Below are 23,151 nucleotides of genomic sequence, written 5' to 3'. Positions count from 1 at the left end.
ATATAACGCACACACACATACGATATATATATATATATATAATAATATATTCCATATTATTCATTTTATAATAATATGTTATGTATACTAATTTTTACTTCCCACCCTTTAGTTTTGGAAAAACCTACTCGCTTCTGCACGGTAACTGCAGGTCTGACTGTCATGCTGCACAGCTGATAAACGATTCCATTATATTTAAACGTTTTTCGTTCATCTGCATCGTACTTTCGTATTATCGCTAAACAACAACGAGATTATTAAACGATTCACTACGGATCTACGCAGTGATATTACTTAAATAAAAATACGATACATAACTGTCATTAAAATACGTGATGTGCGTCTATATATCTTATCGAAACAATCATCAGTAGGTATTGGTAAGCAAGGGTTTCCGTGCTTTTTTATTTCACGAGTAATTTATTTATTTATTTTATACATACATAATACATATACTTATAGGTAGGTGTGCATAAGCTATAAAGCTGTGGACATTAATAATAGTTAATAATAGTTCAGATACAATACCCGAGTTTAAAATTAATAAATATTAATTAAAAATAAATGTTCTACAGTTAATTATGTGTGAAGTGCAGTCGGAATAATCTGTGATCCGTGTTGAAGTGGGGTAGTATTGTGTTGAGGAGGCGGTTGTGTCTTATCAATTCGAAAGTAATATACATTATAATTTATAATAAATCAGATAATGTTATTTCAATGACATTTTTTAAATAATCGTATAATATTATATTATTATATTATATTATAACCTGCTGGCTACTATAATAATATTTTTAAATCAATGTATCCATACAATGTCATACATTGCAGTATAGTTGTACTACTCAAATCAAAGAATACTATTTTTATCGATTACATAAGCCATGCAGTAGCATCGGGTTCTACAATAATATTAATATATTATAAATATACATTGTCATCTGTCAATAATATATTGAACTTGTCAGATTTGTAAAAAAAAAAAAAAAATTATTGTGAAAGTCATTATATTATTGCAACTTATAAGATATCACATTAATGAATAAAACATCGTATAATACACTGTTACGGCAGTTTCGCCTTCGGACGAACTTCTCTCATTACAGCAAAAGGATCTAACGGTGGCTTGCCATACGCGCATAGATATAATATTGTCTGCAGTGAATTATCGTTTAATCAGAATAGAGAATATGACGAATATATAAAATCCAAATGAATACAATAAAATATGCAGCTCTATAGAATAGGTTTTTTTTCTATATCTGCCTAAAAATTGTCCATACAATATTAGAAATACACAACGACAATATACAGAGCGCAACAGGACTATTTGACAAATATAGTAACATTTGTAATGTAAGTTTATCAAATGGTCTTGTTACACCTTGTATAGTGCAGTAAGAAAATTATATAAACTATAATAGGCGCATAATATTATGAGTCTATATATATATATATATATATATATATAGATAACAGGTACGTCATGTCTTCTGCATCAGATCCGGTGCGCGTGATATATTATGCAGCCGATTATTATAAGTATAACCTATATACTGCTGTAGATATGTTGGTATACGAATAGCGGACGATGTTGACATCGCTCGGGAAAATCGACGGAAAATCGAATTACAAAACGCTACAACTGCAGCCAGCGGTATATGATATACGGCCGAAACAATAGAAATGTACTTGTACATTTAAATACGCGTTACACGTGCATAGTATTATAAAAGTGCATATATGTGCTTACAATAATATTGTAGTCATCTATTTACAGGTAGTGCGCCATAAATATAATAGTATTATATATATATATATATATATACCGTATGTATATGATACGCTCGTGGTACTGACCCTTTGCAGCGATTGCCGACGAAAGGTCGTATATTATAATGATATATACTCTATATATACCTATATTTTGATAGAAGTGTATACGTGTGCTAGAGCGTATACACGAGATATATTATATATATATATTATTATATTATATTATGATATAGTTCGAGGGCACAGCGTGTATTACACATACGCGAGTCTGGTATTCAACGCGCTTTACCTATAGATACGTATATATTGTACATGATATCAACTGTATAGGCCGTATATTATATGTTGCGCATGTTTTTATAGGTACGTATGCGAAAAGGGTTTCCGGACGCCACAGCGTGTAATAATGCTACAAGAACAATCGTTAATAACCCGCCGAGTGCACGGGAGCTCGACGAGCGCATTTGCATAATCATGTTTCAGGCGTTTGTAGAATAAATGAGTTACACGGGTTGCCGCCGCATATTTCGTATTAAACATATTGTATACCTACAATAATAATGGCCGTGTAAGTTTACATTATAATATATATAATATATATATATGTATATACATATGCGTATATAAGACGTGTAGGTGCTTACGATTGTTATTATATCGTTCTGTGTACATATTATATACATATGTGTGATATACACGCACGTTTTGAATATTTAATCAAATCATAATAGATCGTATAGGTACAATAGTATATATATATATATATATATATATACATATAAAGGTATTGTATTATATGTGATTCGAAAAATATGAATATGCGCGACAAAAATAATTTTTGTGTTCACAATATTCTATTCATTGTCACCCGTATATTGCACAATAAAGCTCGATTATAATATCATGTAAGGAGTAAGCACGCGTGGTGTCTGCGCGACGAGTAAGACGAAATATCGTCGTACGTAAAACTATCAAGGAGCTACGAATAAAATCATGTCACTATTATTGGATTCGACATGGGATTAAATTTTGTAATTACCGATTTGTTGAATCCGCCATCGACAATAAATTCTATAGGCCTTGCCCTGTGCGATTTTCACAATTACGTTTAGATGATCGGTACGTTGTTTTGTATAACAATATTTTACGTAATATATATAATTTATAAATAAATGTGTTCGAAATTCAAAAGTGTGTATTTTTTGTACGTCAATCGTTCGTTATTCTGAAATTCAGAATAATATAATCTCGTTCATCCTTAATTTCCTAGATCGAGTATAATTTATAACTTTATAAGGACACGACGATGAATCACTTAAATCTATTTTTTTTTTTACATTTGAATCTATCAAACACATCGCGAGTCTTACAATTTACGCATCGCTTGACTATGGTTTTTCGCATTTTGAGTTCTTCATACTATAATATACTGTATTACCTTATGGATTATATAATACGCATTACACATGCCATTTTCAATTGGAACATGCGGCGATGGAGAAGATGACGGTCATTCAATGAATAATATACCTACTTTTTATATAATATATATATATAAAGGTGGGAGTCGTAAACGTTTCGCCTACGGTCGCGTTCGCGGTCCGATCTTAATTAACATTTGACTCGACAAAAAAAAAAAAAAAAAAATAAAAACAAAAATCTAGTCTGCGGCGTAATTATTTTACCATAGTCCATTTGGAAATGTATCAATCAATAATACGTGTATATACAATACTACTTTATCTTGAGAACCGACTCGTCGTATCTTTCACTCTTCTCTTGATCTCTATCTCGCCGGTGTGCTCTCAATCCGTCATCTACCCACGCCCGGACCGCACTCACTCACTATACATGTTGTAAGTTGTAATATATTATAGTATTACCGCGCTCACCAATTATTATTTTTCGTACTCGTTCACGTGATGTGCAGTGTATATACGTTATATAATATATATATGTGTGTGTGTATGTGTAAATATATTTATATATAACGTCATCACGCCCGAGACAAATGCGCTTCCATTAACGCGTTAAACAAGTGTTTCAAATCGACGCTGCGCCGCCGCGGTTAAGATTAATAATAACGGCGCGTTTATCGTCGCCGCTGCAGCGGAGAGTGTTTTTGAAAATTGAATATTCTACATAATAAACGTCACATAATAATATAATATACGGTTTACGGTTACGACTTATATCATACAGATACTACGTACACGTTACGAATAATACGTTTGATTTATTGCAAATATAATTAAAAGTTTATTGAAAATAACAGTATAATATAATATTATGTTGGACATGTTCGGGATATATTTCGTACACGTTATTATTACAATATTACTCACACATCCGCTTCACTGAGTCGCTACTGCAGGAAATCTAACAGCTAGAGGCGTTTTGAAAAAAAATGTCAAGGACGATTCGCATTTTTACTATTATTATTATTATTATTATTTTAATTTTTGTTATCATTATTACTACAGTAATTATTGCTGTAAATTTCCATATTAAAATGTTGCGACTATATCTAGTTCTGCAAGTTCCACGTGTATAATATATAAATATATTTCTTGTGTAAATAATAATTAAAGCAACATTACGTTTTGATGAGTATGTATTTACCTACATATTAACCTATAATAATACATATTTACATATTATACCGTGACTTTAGCAGCAGTAAAAAAATTAAAATACACATTTTAATAATAATTAATTATTATTATAATTGAGCTGTCATCGTCAATCGTTAAACTGCAACGATATAGTAAATTATAAGGTTTGTATTCGTTGCAATTTTTGACGGACTTTAAATGACGGTGTAAAATTTGTAATATATTCTATATTATATAAACATAATAAAGGATCCATTGATTCACACTATATAATTGACCGCCACAAAAATACAAACTCGACACTTTTTGACTGTCTGAATTATTATTTAATATTAAAATAACACTTGGCATTTAGTTCGAATAAAACTACTAATACAACCGAATTCAAATAAGCAATATTATTAACAGCCATTTTCGCGTAGTAAAGTATTATTTGAAAAATATTGATATTATTATTTTAGATACACAAACCAAACTTTCTTACTAATAAAAGCCTCTTGCACAAGTGCCCAGACTCCCAGTTACAAAAAACGTATCCATAAGAAATAGAAATCCTTCCCTACATAATTAATATCGAAATAAGTCGATTCCCCCGATCACGATAAAACGGCATTCTGGTTCCATAGCATACGAATATATATATAATATGTAGGTGCGACTCTTAATCTTCTCGGATTCGTAGATTCGAGCACCACGTCGGGCGTCACTTTCTCGTATATGTCGATATACTTACGACTAACAAATAGATAGGTACTTGCAATTAAAAAATTATCACTTTATTGTCACTGCGCGGTGTTGAAGGTACACAGTAACCGCATCCAGATATCACCGCTGAAGAACCACTTTCCGTCTACTCTTATTTCTTATGAATAAACCTAATTAACCTAATTTCCAGCTATGCTGATGCTGTAGGTACAAATATAATTTATTGTCATTATCCTATTAATATTTATACTTTATAATTTATATTAATACTTAATAAAAAAATTGTATTACTTATTAAATAATTATTTACTTAATAACTATTAGTTGTATACGTCATGATATCTAATGTATATTGATTTAACACTATATGTCATATGCATATAAGCGTAAAACTGTAAATATTAAAATAATAGCGCGTATAAAGAGTGTACAATAAAATTTCAATCGTATAATAAATTCTTAGTTTTATAGTTTAGTGTATCTTAAATATCGATCGGTCAGAAACTCTTAAAAATCGCAAATGTATCTAACGTACCGATCTATGGTGCACTCGCTCTTATAGTATCTCTATAATGGAAATCTATATTTATTGCCATTGACTTGATTAAACAACTGACGGTTTAAAGCAACAGCAATGACGGCTTACCTACATTTAATAGATTGTAAATACTCGTGCGTATAATATTATGTAAAATCACATCGGTCATAAATAAGTAAAATACATTTGACCACGTGTCCGTATTATAAAAAATAAAATATTATATTATACTATGACTGATTTAATAATAATATAATAATATTGATAATAATTTATTGTTATTTTATTATATACTCGTATTATAGTTATAGTAGTTACTGTATGATACAGTATATAACCGTAGTAATTTAAAATAAAATATATTAACATTATAATATGCACCATTATTTACTAAATTTATATTTATAATAGTTATACGTATATCTATAGTAATATATACGGCGCCGGAGTGTATAAAATATACATAACAATATTCGTGTTCCCGGACATATGATTTTAAAGAACGTTAATCTCAGCATTGTATCTAGACTAATACTCTTATTAAAATATTGCCAACGTGAAGTGTCGATTCCGTATTTGTTTATTTATGACATAGTTACATACTATTAAATTCGCGATTGTAAGTAATGCGTGGTATTAGCAATAGTAGGGCATCAACAACGAACATACAACGGTCCAATGGAAAAAGCTATAGTGTCGGTTTTTCTATATTTTGATTTTTCAATGCTTCTTTTAAAAACCATGCATTGCTTAAAACTAATAAAATATTTCTATTTTATCTTCGACAAAAATCTATTCTAAAAAAAAAAGTTTATACACTTTATCGTAACGAGATGCCGAAAAGTCATTACTGCCATATCCGACGCATGAGCCGCATAAATTAAAAAAAAAGCTTGAATAAACCGTGTGATGGATTCAACAGTTCACGTGTGATTTTCTTTTCTTTCCAGGACCACATAGAATACGACCTAAACGTTTTTCTACATTAAAACCAAAAAAATGCAATGCGTCATAATATCAACACATAGGTGTAACAAAAACAGCGAGTTGGGAACTTTTTACTATTGCGTAGCGATATTAGTAGCACTACAGTACATTAAGACTGCGGTGACTTTCAAATACTTTACAATACACACTATACATCGATCAGCCAATTGCAGCGCATTTTCAAAATATGATATTATACAACGACAACAACGAATCAACGCTTATATAATCTCAAATATAATCTGATTCGATTAGTATAAAAAAAAATTACCATAGTACGCGCCATAATCATCTCGTTGGTGTTTTTTTTTTTAATCCTTTTATACCAATCGTCGTTTGTATATATATATATATACTATTATAATACGCGAACTAGCTGCCGTATAGATTAATATATTACGGTTCCTCTGAAAACATCGGAAACCCTTCTAATCGATCGATCATCGTATACAAAAAAAAAAACCTACGACATTGCAGCGTGAGACATCTCAACTGTACATGTGAACATATATTAGCCATTAGGATCTATATATGTACATAATATTATATACGAAATTTCATTTATAAATATTAAACATATGTTTTATATTTATAACTGATATTTTTTTTTTTTTCGTAATAACTATTTTTACGCGTATCACTGTGGCTTTATACGTATAAAACCACGTTACTAAACAAACAAACGCTTGATTTAATAGATTATCCTAAAACTAAATTTCACATTTTACATCATACGATGACCGCTGTGTAATATTTTCTATGTGGCCGTTTGATTCTATATGCGAAGAACCTGATCCGGCACCCAACGCGGTAGTTCGCGTGAAGTTGTCCGAGGTTTGGGTTTACGTGTACAAAAAGGAGCGTAAATATGTAAGTTTGGGCGATCGTAGGACGGAAATACTGCAGACTAGGAGTTGGATGGATAATTGCATGTCGAAACTTCGTCCCAAGACTCCACCTGGTATGTGCGTAGTAATGGAAAAACGGCTGATAAAAAAGTGGTCGATCACAATCTACAAGAAAAAAAGAATTTATGTAAGTACAAGCAGTACATTTAATAAAATTATTTATTTGATATTTTCTCAAAAGTGATTAATAGTGTTATTATTGATTATTATCAAACTTATAATTATAGTTGAATGGTTTTCGTGAATTTTCATTAATTTATTTTATTTGTTAACTCGATCGTATTGTTTAAGGATTTTGCGGGTTTGACAATTATTTACATCGATCGTATCTATTGTAAAACCAAAACTTTAATGTGATATGACACAAAAATGTATTAGTAAAACTAAAAAAAAAACAATTTCATCTGTTACTACTAACTACGTTATTATATACACTTATTATATAATACAGTAATAATTAGTGGGTATAGCTTAAGTAGCTATACTGTAGACAGATATTCAGGTGACGAACATAATTATTATTATTTATTTTATGTTATTACATTGATTACCTTCAAGACACTAGCTCTGCAATTAATTAACCGGATTAATCACACTTTCTTTATTAGGTACCAATCTGAAATATAATATAAATATGCATATTATAATATTTTATTACAAAATTGTATACCAGGTATACCTTGGTATTTCTAAAACAAGCTTATATCGTATAATGTTGCACAGATATGATTATAATATAAGTAACTGCGGTAGGTGTATTTGAAACTGTATATATTAATTATATAAAAAAAAAAACCTTCCTAGATAGGACCCTCTTACATTATCTTCATAGAAGGTGGTTGCCAAGCCTATAATGTTCACACAATTTATTTAAGTTCTGTTTTGGAATAACCGAATCTAGTCAGTAGTATATAGAAACGAGTATACTTAAACACTCGATTTGTTATGCCATTTTAATAAGTGTTTCACAACAATCAAAACTTGTTTACTTCAAAAGACTACCTCAATATTTTACATCACACATTTTTAAACATAAATTGAAATTTAAATAAATAATATTCAAAGATTCTCAAAAAATGTGAAAAATTAACTAAGAGTATATTTTATTTTTTGTTATCAATAACTACCGTGGAAAAAAATACGAATTTTAATTATAAGTATAAACAAATCGCTGTCTTTCGGATAAATTGACTTATCCTAATTATTATCAATGTAAACATTTAAAACTAATATTTTTAAGATTTGAAAATTGGTTATCCGGGTATTTTAAATATTTAAATGTTTCTTTATATTATAGTATATATTTTACTCAGATCTTAAATACCAAAATTATTGTTGGGTCATTGAAACTAAAATTGAAATAGCTATATATAGTGTATTGAATTCGAAAAATTTCGAAAGGCTTATTGTAATACGGTTTTAATATAATATAAATAAAAACAAAACAATTTATGAAATTTTTAAATTTCTTTACAATATAATAATTGCTTTCCAAATAATTTCAACAAGAAGAATTTAAAAACCGGTGTGCCACGAAAATTTCGTCATTTTTTATGATTTTACTCGTTGAACAATCACTATTGCGATTTGCCTGCAGTTGCCAAACACTCATTATATAAACGGAAGTTCTACATCATTCGACATTTTTGGTCCAATGATAATATTTTATTAATCACTGAGTGATAATTTATTTACGTATTAATTTTGGTCGCTGTCGGTGATCGCATAATTATACATACATGATATATATAAACCAAATTCGGGGGGCCGGCCTATGCCAAGCACCGCTTTCTTTCAATAATATTATAATAATAATAATATTTTATACTAGTAGGTATGTATCGTTAATGTTTCTGCGCTAATGTTAAATTTTCGGCTGACCATGAACATTTAATAATTTTATAACGATATTTTAAATTTGATTTAAAAGCAAGCGATCTTCATAAAATTATTTTTGTCTAAATCAAATATGATAATAATTATACATAATCGGTATTTATACGAATCTAATAAATAATTTTTCAATAATATTATAGTTATATTTAGGTACCTACTTATAAATAATTATAATACGTTTATTTCAACGTAATTTATACAACGTTACGTTTATAATTTACATATATATATATATATATAGATACGCTTCCACACGCTGCAGTTTATGATACTCCTACGCAGAGTCGCATTTAAATCAAAGTCGTTTAAATATAATCATTCAAAAACGAGTAATTAGTTGTTAAGCTGTTTTAATAATGTTCGTTTTTGAAACACGTTTGTTGTAGATCCCGGTTGAATTTCAAAATAATGAAAACGTAAACATGGGTGATCGGTCAACAGATCTTTCCGGCCGCAGCAGAACAAAAGGCGCCGAGTGATTCGAATTGTCCGCTCGCATTTATACGTTATTGACAAAATATATAACATTGTAGTCAAGTCAATAACACGTAAACATTTATTATTAAAAAAAAAAAATGAAATAATATTGGAACGTTTCATTTCTTTTTTACTTAAAATACTTTAATCCTCTTAACAATTATTATTATATATGTAGGGGTATTAATGTATTATATTATTATAAACCTACACACGATAGCAATAAATTATAATTTATTATGATGATTCTTTTGATTTATATTTTCACGTCGAGTACTTATACAAAATCGCGAGTAAATAAATAATAGTAGCCGGAACACGTCGGGTGAAATATATATGAGTGTGTTTATACGTTAACGCATTTATGTGGTAAGAAAAAATTAAGAAGCGCAAAACAGGAATTGCACCGATATAAATTCAATTACAAATTTATGTGATATTATTTCTCTTGTTTATTTTTTAAGTATTATTGGCAAATTACCAATACCACGCGAGACATGCATTTTTCGAATTTTGATGTATACCTACGTGCACAAATGCACGATCGTTTAAATTGTATAATATGAAAAAAAATTACACTGATCAAATACATCGAATATTAGTAAGTTTAAGGTACGTGACCTCAAATAATGACAAATTCAAATATTGAATCGGATGCAATTAATTATCTGCATCGCAGTACCGACGATACATAAAATCAAATCAATAATATACCTAATTATATTATTATAAGATATTTTATTCGATCGATAATATTCAAATTACACAGTATTTTTTGTTTTTAATTATTTTTTCCGATATTTGTTTCTTTCGTTTACAGCCATTAGTTAAATGTTTTTTTTTTACTGAAATACCAGTTTGCTACTTCATTATTTAGATGCATATATGTATAATATATTGTAGTATTTATAGTAGTATATAAAATACTATATAGACGTATCCCCTCGCTTCTTACAAATTATGATAACTCTATGTATGGAAAAAACATTAATTTATTCAGATGAGTATGTATATAAAATCGTATTCATTTAAGTTTGTGCTTATTAAAACTTACAAATCGTTATTACTCGATCGTAAATTTCTTTTTTAAATCATCTTACTAAAATTTCCCACGGTTGATATTTACGATATATTTTTTTTTAAATTTAAAACCCAAGAATTCGATAAATTTATTTATTTTATATCATATTATATTCGTTCATTAAGCAGTATGAAAAAATTCAATGACTAATTAAATTTGAAATCATTCGTTAAACATATAAATTATTATCAATATATACATTATACATATATATATATTATCAAATAATATAGCCAAATAATTACCGGCCGGATTTATTAAAAGTGCTCTTTACATCGTGTGTATATTATATAGGTATAATAATTTCCCTCACGATTAGATTCGCTATTAAATTATATTTATTTCAAGACATTTTTAGTATCGTATAGATATGGTGGTCCCTCACTCCTCAAATTTAAATAAAAAATTAGTTAATTCGAAATATATTTATGAAGTGACTAATTCGATATATTTTATTTATGCTGACAATTAAAACGCAATCAAGATATAAAAATATATACATAATATTTATATATAATAATATACATCCTCGATCTAAAATGTTGATTACAATATTAAGATGCCCAGTTTTTTTTGTCTTCTAAAACGTGAATCTGTTGTTCACTATATTAGGTGATGCACATCAACGTAGCTGTATTGTATAGGCACCTATATAATATCCGATTTGCGTTAAACATTATTCAACCATAAATATTGATTTGGTGAAGACACTATCACAATACATCGGTCGCGTCTGCCGCGAAATTTATCTGTACCACTTTAAACGCACAAAACGTAAATATAAATTTCATAAAATAGTAAATTTGCCAAAATCTTTGTATAAGTATATTTTATATGCGATAAATTACTAGAATGAGTGTCACAATCCTGTTTGATAAAATTAAGCAGTCTGATTATGATCTACAGTCGTAATAATAATCCTTTCGTTTTCTATATTTACGTGGAATAGTCGAATTCTCACGTGTTCTCCGAAAAAAAAAAACATCTTTATAATATTACAATGCATATAATTTTGCACGAAAAACAACTTAATAGAATTGTCAATTATAACCGCAACGGAATGTTATTATTTTCACTTGTTTTCACTCAACTATTGCTGCATAGGTATAGTTATGTCGGGTCCAAATTTAAACGATTCTATATTATATAACTATGTACTGGTGCTGTGTTTATATGTATTGCATATTAATATTAATTATGCATACCAATTAAAAAAAAAAAAAAAAAAAAAAGAAACGAAAATATTAAAGACTAAGTAGTTGATTTTTAGCTATCCACACCAACAGTAAACCAGTTCAGGTAATCTACGAATAACTATATTACATTTAAACCATACAGTTATTATAGACACGTCTTATAATTATAGTTTTAAACTATATTATAGCCAAATATATTTTATACATTCGTACCCATTCCACTTGGTCTACCAGAAGTGGAACTAAGAGATGTATATACGTGTATAGTGGCGTATTTTGAATGTTTTTTGGGAGGTGTCCAGATAATATAGGTATATACTTATTTGTTAATTGATTGCAATATTTCTGTTTTACATCTACTACCACAAAGATCATAATATACTCATCAAATATTGTTTGTAAACGTTTTTATTTATTTAATTAAAAATAGTAATTTTTAAGTAATTTAAATCATACAGGTATAAATACCTACTGTAAACATAATTATTACCATGTATTTTGTTTGTTAGATTCGATATCAGTGATGCTATAAGAATAACAGTTTTATAAATAATTAAAAATATAATAGGATAATAATTACATTATTTAAAACTAAATTTATTTTCCTTCCTAATTAATGTAATACTCAATGGTATTACTTTATATAAAAAAAAATTTAATATTTAATGTCGATAAATTTTGAAGGGAATTCGGTAAAAAATAATATGTGTTTCGTTATTAACCAATTTAAAATTAATTTATGACTTTATATAATATTAAATTAGTCAAAAAAACGAATCACATATTATTGTTTACCAAAATCCCTTCAAAATTTATCGACATTAAATATTAAATTTTTAGAACTCCTCCTAAGTATGTTTAATAATAAAAATATTTAATATATTATGTTAATATAAAAATGCAAATATTCGTTGTATCAAATGTATAATATATTAGGAACTTAAATATATATATATCATATAATTTAATGATTCCCGATAATACATCTTCAATAGGCGGCAGTTTTGCGATTCGCTATTAATTTATAACAGATCATAATAGATATTATGTGACACAACCTGCAACCGTAATGAAGAGACGGCCGTTGCCTTCTGCAGAGACCCGGTGCAGTTTCTGTATGTAATATATACTGCAGTGGACACCGACGCGGCGAAATAATAATAATTGCACGGTGGGCGTAAAAATAATTTGTTTAAACGTCTCCTATAACGCACTGCCTAAGTGTGTATAAATAATGTACGGTTACGCGTTGTTATATGCATACATACACCTACCGGATCTACACTACCGCCGTGTATACCCGTTATACAATGAAATAATAAAATATTATATACTTATGTCTTTTGTCGAGTTTTTCGCACTGAGTTTATATCGTACTGACCGCGACGTAGTCTTCTGCGGCAGAGGTGACAACGGCGGTCGTTCCAGTCAGCAACTATACATATATATATATATATAATATTATAATACTTCGTATAATGCACACACACACACACACACACACACACGCACGCACACGCATACTTCATTTCCACAATAATACGCTCATATACGATATTATTATTATTGTACACACACGTCTGCGACTAAATTATACTGTACCTGGTGAACTCATTGGCGTTTCTGGCGGTTGTCCCAAAAATCAAAACTGCGAAGCGAATTATAATTGGGAGCGTACCGCAAACGCATAATGTAATTTACGTGCATACCTACCGTTATACAAATTCGATGTAAGATATCGTGCGCGCGCGTGTGTGTTATAGTTTATAGTACACCATAAATTGTCTTATATTATATATAATATGGTGATCTGCATCAGATGCATCGCTAAACGATGCTGCAGTTGCACATCGTAGAGCAGAGCACGCGGTATAATATATTATACTCGTAGAAATCATAGAAGCCACGTGTGCGAAAAATCGGTCGTTACGCGGCGGCGCGCCACTGCGGTAATCGATCGAGGCACGCGCGTATATATACATATTACATCTCGGGTACGGTTTGGGTGCGCTTGATGTATTATACGCGCCGCACCGACTGCAGCGGCGGGAAGACGACGCGGCATGTGTTATAATTGGATTAAGTGACTCTACAAAGTGTGTATAACATTTTATCATGAGATATGAAAATACGAGTGCGTTTAATATTGTGTTTATTAGGCACTACCTATACCTATGTAGCTTTAAAATACTGCAACCCGGGTCGTCGTCGTCGCATAGAAACGATTGTAATGATAATATGGGCGACCGATCCTATTTGGAAAATCGCGTACATGCATAATAATAATATGCATTATATTATATAGTGAAGGTGGTGTTGGTACATATGGTCCATGTGTATACCGCGTTCGTACCAGTGCAATGTTGTGTATATTATTATATATTTTGTAAACCGCGGCGGCAGCGGTCGGTCGTGCGAAATAAAAACAAATTTCACGTGATGTCGGCGGCGACGGCGGCGTAGGTATATATTATTATGATATTATACATTATATTATGTGCACGTTGCCCGTAACCAGTCGGTCTGGTCGGACCAGTCGTCACAACTCATCGGCGAAAAAATATACGGCGGTGGCAGAATCGTCGGCGGTGGTACATAAGTATAAAGGTATATATACCAGCAATGTATATATCTTGTAGTATTAATCACTTGTATATACATAATATATATATTTGTGTGTCTGAGAAATACTGATATTTATAATAGTCGAGCGCATAGATCATTTACGAGAACGCGTATAACGACGTAGTTTTAGTGTAACGACGACGAAACGTTCGGCGACCGTATCGAAATGTGTAATACGTATATAAGTATTATAATGGGTATGAATTTTACTGTGGTTTCACGGGTGCTTCGTGGTTCGTCGGCAAACAGTCTCTATACAACGACCTAAAAATTCACACTCCGAATTAGCTTCTCAGTTCTACAAAAAATTACACGTCATAGTCACAACCATAACCACTAAATCCACACAGATCTCCAACCTTCGTTCTTTATCTAATCCATTCCACCCACTACGCCGCTTTTGGCCAAAAGATCTACTAACTAACTTTAAACAATGATTGCTGAAACTTAAAGTGGTGTCATCGGATATACCTAACCTTCTATCAAGATTACATGTCCACATCACAGATTTAAAAAAAAAACGTTTGCTGTATAACATTATGAGCTGCAAGTATGCGTATGCATAGTTACTCGAGGTAGCTGGTGTCTGATCGAGAAGTCTACACGGGTATATTGTATGCGTTACCGGTCACACTAGGCATGTCTCACACTATATGGATACCGACCGTATCTACCAGCCTACATAATAAAATAATATAATATGATTAACGCCGCTTCTTATTCTGCCTGTGGTGACCGACAGTGTCCTGCGACCGAGCTGTTCAGACTTGCCCATCGCTTAGTAGGTTATACTCAAACAAGTAATATTATTACGATTTTGTACCAGTTATGTATATTATTATACGCAGCACAGTATAAGGTACCCACAACGTGAAATTAACTCGTCACAGGTCACGTCGCGCCGGTGGTGTGTATGCTTCACCCGACACAAAGTTCATCAGCAGCACTATACATTATATAGGTACGATATACGTGCGTGTTCATAATATAGGAGGTATACGGCGATTGCGCGGTCTTACGGTATACATAATAATAATAATAAAATATATTATATCCTAATGACCTTTCGGGCGCGCGACTATTAATTATTGTTCGAATACTTATACCGAACGCTGTGTACATAATATTATATACAGTGCCCTGCATATGTATATATGTATGTGTATACGTATACATTATGTTATATATTGTATAATAATATTATGTCGTCCACGGTAACGGTTATTACCAGCCGACCGCTCTTATCCGCGCGCGGACCACCCACGCAATGATCGCGTTCCGATATATATATATTATTATACACACGAGTATATAACGCGCGTGCGCGTATAAAATACGAGGGGCGTATATTTATATTATATATTATGCACAAATACGTATATATATATATTAATGGGGAGCAATAGGTACCTCCGTCGATGACGACGTTAACCGTATTCGAATAATAAACACCGCAATATATTATTTCAACTACCGTTCATACCGTTTAGCCAGCGACTTTTATAATATAATATCGATTACCTGCCTCATATATACCTACATAATGTATACACATAATATACAGGCGCGCGCCCTACATATTATATACCTATATGCACCAAACCGTATGATATACCTTATTAAAATATTATAATATATGTATACGAAAGACGCGCGTAAGTACTTATATAATAATATATCCACGACCGGAACCGAATAAACGCGATTTAATTCGCATTATAATGTTATCATATTATTATTATTATTATACGTATTTCGTTTCGTTCGCTGTCGTACGATAAAAATATATTTACATATATATATATATATGTATATAACATCATAACATCGTTTAATTCGCATATCCCGCGATCGCCGACGTAGTGGTCTTTAGATTTTATGCGCATCGGCGTAGTCAGATTCTTTCCAATACTTATAATATATTATGTAATAATATATACCTACCCAATACTCTTTGTCGAACATATATGATAATAATAATTATGTACGTACGTACGTACGCGATTTGTGGACTTCGCGGTGTGCCGCAGCATCAGCGGTTCGAAACCGTCACGTGATTCTTATCTGTACACATACACATGCGAATTTTATGATAATAACACGTATGAGCTCCGAGTTATATTCTGCGGGACGTCATGAATATAATGTACTCGTGAGTGCATAACCTTATAAGAGTGTAGGTAATATCATATATATATATATATATATAGATATAGGCAATACGGCGTTTTTAATTGTTTCGCGATTTAATAAAAAAATATACACATCATTTAATATAATATTTATATGTTATATATTTACACGTATGCCAAATATCCAGTATGCTGAATAACGATAATAATAATATAGTTGCAACAGTCGTATTTAATAATAATAATAATATTATGTTTTATTATTATGTACCCATATATTGCTGCAGGTATACTACGGTATAGGCGCATACGCCATACGGTATATAGTATGTATAGTAGGAATCGGATGAAACACATGATTTTTATTTTGACGATGCTATCGTCGTGTACTAAACAAATGTTTTATTTTTTAACATAGGTACCTATCCATATTCATATTATCATATCAGAGTACAGGTACGTAAGTATACCGCCCGCATACAATATGATAATATTATATCCCGCTATAAAATTATAACAATTTACATACAAGATATTCGAATGACGTCTCTCGCATTTGATTTCGCATTATAAATATGTGTACAATATATCATATTATATAATATGTGCATGAAATAAGTTTAATGCGTACCTATATTAATGATGTATAAATAAATCGTGTATTCGATATCGTAAAAACGACTTTATGTAGACACATTTGTTAACTTTTTTTTTTTACATATAATTTATTTTAAAGTAAGCAACATAGATTACTTATAAAACTACGCGTATTTAAATGTTTAAAAGTTGAAATATTAATTTTCATACAGTATTCAAATTTTAAACGACTATAATATACGCGACACAATTTGTATGTATGATTTATTATAAATTATTTAGGAAGAACGCCACACAAAATCAATAGTATGATTGGATGATTATAATTGAATTTATCTATTATACATATAGTAACTATTACTATCAGGATAAATTCATCTACAAGAATAAGCGTACCTCAATTTTGATTTCGCTTCTTTTTTTTCGTTAATAGCATTGCAACTATTTTATATCATATTATTACTATGCAATTCTTAAATAAATCTAATAATTGTTAAATACTAAAACGAAGCATAATTATACTTACATGGCATTGTGATTTATTAATACGTCTATCTTTGTATATCACACTTTTCCTTACAATCACCCTTGATTCCTGGTGACCATCGAACCTCAGCTGTATTGTGATATTTTCGATAATTTTTGTTCATGTATGAAAAAAACTTCACAGAAAAATTTAATATATATATATTTTAAAATGCAATAAAACAATAATAACATGGTGTCAACTATCAAGTTGTATATTATTTTAATTGTGGAAATATATCATATTTATTGCAGAGATGGGTGGGGTCTGACATTAATATCGAGAGCTAATAAACATTAGATTTCTCTGAAACTATCTATTCCACATTTCTAATATCGGCTTTAAGTATTATAATGCTGGTAACACTCTTACGTTGTCCCCAATATATAAATATATATACATACCTATATATCATACTAAATGGGTAGATTAGATTGATCATTTTATCGCGTTTTAATATCCCAATCGCGAACATCTATTCACACAAACACTAAATATGTCATTTACATTAGCTACACAGTACACAGGAAATGATATTATGACTGGTTTATACGTCATATATTCATATCCGGTATTCAGAAGATTATAATATAGAACTAGAAAAAAAAGAAATTAATTTCGATTTATTTTACATTTTAGTCGACACTTCTTACGTCGATTTATTATCTGTATTATATATTAATCATACATTAAGTATTTACCGCGATTATATAGTCTACAATATCATTTAAAACTTTGATCGTTAAAAATAACACGATCGATCATTTACTATCGATACGTTATGTGTCAACCAATATAGTATGATATTATTTTATAAATAATTCAACATAATATAATATTATATAAATTCTACGAAACGATTCGTGCAGTACACTAACTATTCCTATGATTGTAGCATCACCAAATTCCATAAGTTTAAAAGAAAACTACAAATTTATCTACGGCTTCAGCGATTTTTTCTAAACGGTTCTCTATGAAATGCAGTTGTTTTATCTTCAATGTGAAGATGATATAAGTCACTATTGTTTTTTTAATATATTTATTTATTAAATTATTTTATATCACCAAAATTATATGAGTTTATACATATTATAAATTGTTGGCAAGTGTTATAGGCTGACGGACCGTCTCCGCTCAGAATCGCATTACGTATATACAATGATATATCATTGAATTCAAATTTAACACACCCATAACAGTGACCAACACTTAATGTACATCAGACTGGTATCCGCTCGCCTACCGTGTTTTTAAATTATTGTGCTACATATTTAAATATATTCTGTTTATGAATAAACACATTTTAATTCAGGTTAATACTAAATTATAAATATAAACTTGAATTAATTCTTAAGTAAAGAATAATGTGAAGTTAAATTAAATTCAAAACATTTCAAGTTTTAAATGAATAAACAAGCTATTATACAATAATAAAACCTATTTATAATAAAAAAAATTGACATAATCATTATAATAATAATAATAAGCTATTAAATACTTTCTTATGAATTAAAGCTTGTTCACGGATGCACAATGTAAAAAAATAATATTTATTAACATGTATTTATTTTATTTATTTATTTATTCAAACTATGAGAGAAACGATAAATTCCTTATAAATTACTTCCATTATGCTTAGTAAGTTATTAATAAACTTATTATACTTACATTATTATATTGATATAAGGGTGATCGGGGTACAATATGAATAGTATTTTTCTTTTAACGTAATTAATATTATGCTGTTTTTGTTTATTTAATTTTCATAAATTGTATATACTCACTTTTATTATTTTATCAAGCAAATCGATAAAATATTTAAACCATTCAATCAAAATATAAATAGTATATATATTTTGTTTGTTGTTTTAATAAAAAAATAGTTTTTAATATTTTGTTATTGTTAATTTGTTCCTCAGGGTCGTAAGAATCACATCTAAATTGATAATAATTTAATAATATATTATTTTTTTTGTTTATAAAATTAAGTAAGTTTTGTTATTATTTTGATAATATAAACTGATTATAATTTTTATGTGTATTGAAGAATCCGTTGTATTCAATTTACATATAAATCTCTCAATTTAAGATGCAATTTATGTTGATTATCCTCTTTTTAACATTTTGTTTATAAAATCGTCTTCAATTTTATGTGCCAAATAAGTATTGTATATTATATAGGTACATATACTTATCAGATAAAAGTTCATATAATACAAGCTATATATATTATAAAATATATTATATTTAAGGAATCTGATAAAAGTGTATCATAATTATTATATTCCATAGTATTATTTAAATATCACGATTTAAATACAGTTTTTTATGTTAATATTAAATTAAAAAAAAATAAAAAAGGCATTTATATAATACTATGTTGAGCTTATTTCCTACATCATGGTATTGTTGATGTAAATATTGTAAATTAATCTTACATAATATATATATATTTAAATTTTAATATTTTTAAACTATACTTTCGACAAACAACTATAATGTCACCGAAGATTAAATAACGGGAAAAAATAATAGAAGCCTAATAATAAAGTGAATCATTAAAAAAAAAAAAAACAAAAAAAAACAGTTTAAATCACATTACAGCACGTCATTGTGCAGTTCTATTATTATCTCGTCATCATAAATTTATCATAAGAATAAGCTGCGGATTATTACATTACATTCAACCATTACGAATTGAAGAGACCAACTACTTAAATAATATTAAAAAAAAATTCTGGTAAAAATACTTAAATAGGTCTTCTGTGTAAACCAAATTATACAATAAAATGTTGTGGTCAACAAATGATTTTAATGATCGCATTGCTATAATATTATTCATCCTGCAGACTTATTTATTTAATGACTATACTAACCGTAGCGCCGTCAAACTAACATAGATAATAGGTATACAAACTAAATACGAGTATATACATGAAATAGTATGACGATAACTGATTTAGTATACCTAGATACGGTTAATGCATGACTTCCTTTCTCGCGGTATTTATGTTTAATATATTTTATGTATATTATAATATACTTCCGACAGTTGTTATTTAATATTGCAAGACTGATAAAAACCGACCGATTATAGTCTACTATATTTGGTGCACACACAGTTTTTTGCAAATTATTTTTTTATAATTTCAAATAATTTCCGGTAAATTAATATTTCTCAGTTTTCGTATTTTTTACACGTTACATTTTATATACATATTACTATACCCGTAACTTATTATAGTGTGTATAGGATATACAACATTATAATATACATAGAGCTTAGTATACCCAATTTATAGTGATAGCATTTCATGATTTTTGTGCAGTAGGTAAATGGAATAAAAATCAAAATAAAGCCAATTTCCCCAAGCATTCTCAGTGCGAAGATTTAATGTATATTACGAGCAATAAAGAATAAAGTCATGAATATCTAAACAACAATTTTAATTGATTAGCTCATTGAAAACAGCAATAAAATTCGTTCTCTGTTCGATCACCTATTGGCTATTGAGCTTATAGATTTCGTGAACTGCCAAACGAACGAAGATAACACAATGTTCGCATGCATTTTTAAAATGTATATGATATATTACACGCATATGCCATATAGTCATCATGTGAACATTTTAACATGACGTCTTCACCTGGAATACAAAACAATTTCGTAGTATATATTTTATTCGAGAATAGATAACATACTCGACTGATCAAACGCCTTATCAACATGTTTATTTATACTTCAATACATCAAAATGAATTTTATAAGAACACATTTTGACTGCCAAATATGTGCACACATTTTATTATTGTGTTGAATGCGCATTATATATTTTTGATATCCATAATGTTTACTTAGAAAATCGTTTAGAAAACTGTCTGATGAATAATGTTATACGTGTATAAATATATATAAAGTACGTTTAGTTGGAAAAATAAGCCATAGCTGTCAGCTGACCACCGCGCAGTGATACTAAATAAATACCATAATATACACTCTTTTTTGACATCTACTGAACACAGTAAAAAAGTTAAACCATTTTGATCTTCAAACCGTTTTAAATATTAGGACATATAAATTATATATATTATACTATATTATATATACAATATCCAAAGTTTTCTGTAGGTACCTATGGATAAGTTTTCCTTAGCTGCGGGTTAGGGCACAGTGTGTGAGGTTGTCATTTTAATAAATTAAATAATAATTCGTACGTGTCGAAAAGTGTTTGGTGCGTATATATTTGTCCATTCTATAGCGCGTGTTTACTGTAGATATATAATGATATATTTATAGTATGTATAACAAATATTACAATATATACCTACTATTGATATAATATATATTTTATGGAGAAACGCTCGATTTCCTGATCTATGGGTGTAGGTACATTATGTTGTGGATTCAATTTCATTAGATATATAGTTATAGGTACGAGTATAGATACTAGCAGCTAGGTACAGATTTTTTTTATTTTGTGTTTCATGTGTAGGTAGGTAATGTAAATTTAATGTATAGAAAGTCCAATAACAGAAAAATAGATAAATCACGAAATAATATAAGCTTACACGAACTAGCTAGGTACTTATATACGTTGCAGTACACAGCGTGTTTTTTATATCAGTATATTTCATATTGTGGTAGGAGAGGGATTTATTCCAATAAACCAATACTATTATAATATATAGCATATATAATATAATATAAATATACGACGACATTGGTCACGATAGGTTTGGTGCTGTACAGCTGTATTCTGGTTGGGGGGAGTCAATACAACGAGAGATTTTCAGTCCCTATATCGTATGTGCTATAACTTGTTTTCAAAATGGCTACTATGTATATATGCCTTATTATATCCTTACTTTGTTTATCGAGTTGTTTATTGTATAGTAACAAACATTATCATCGTCACGCGACTCGATTTAATTTAAACTACTATAGATTTTCATATAGGTATAGATTTAATTTTATATATTTGGTTGCTATGTATATTTACATTTAAATGTATAGATTATCTCGATATAATCGCTTCGTGTTGTGTTTATCATAAAACATAGATACGAATTGTCCAAAATAAAACTAAAATTA

General features: G+C 29.3%; 1 protein-coding gene across 1 annotated transcript; it reads left to right on the top strand.

Moving 5' to 3' along the window:
* The first annotated feature begins 7,380 nt into the window (after positions 1 to 7,380).
* Positions 7,381 to 9,904, top strand: LOC113548254. The gene is made up of 2 exons (XM_026949044.1): positions 7,381 to 7,656; positions 9,812 to 9,904. Exons 1-2 carry the CDS (start codon positions 7,381 to 7,383, stop codon positions 9,902 to 9,904), a joined length of 369 nt encoding a protein of 122 aa, XP_026804845.1.
* Positions 9,905 to 23,151: the final 13,247 nt, after the last annotated feature.

The sequence above is a fragment of the Rhopalosiphum maidis genome, chromosome 4 (assembly GCF_003676215.2).
Source record: "Rhopalosiphum maidis isolate BTI-1 chromosome 4, ASM367621v3, whole genome shotgun sequence".
NCBI lineage: Eukaryota > Metazoa > Arthropoda > Insecta > Hemiptera > Aphididae > Rhopalosiphum > Rhopalosiphum maidis.
The sequence above is the reverse complement of the archived record's forward strand: the minus strand, read 5'-3'. Positions and strand labels throughout refer to the sequence as shown.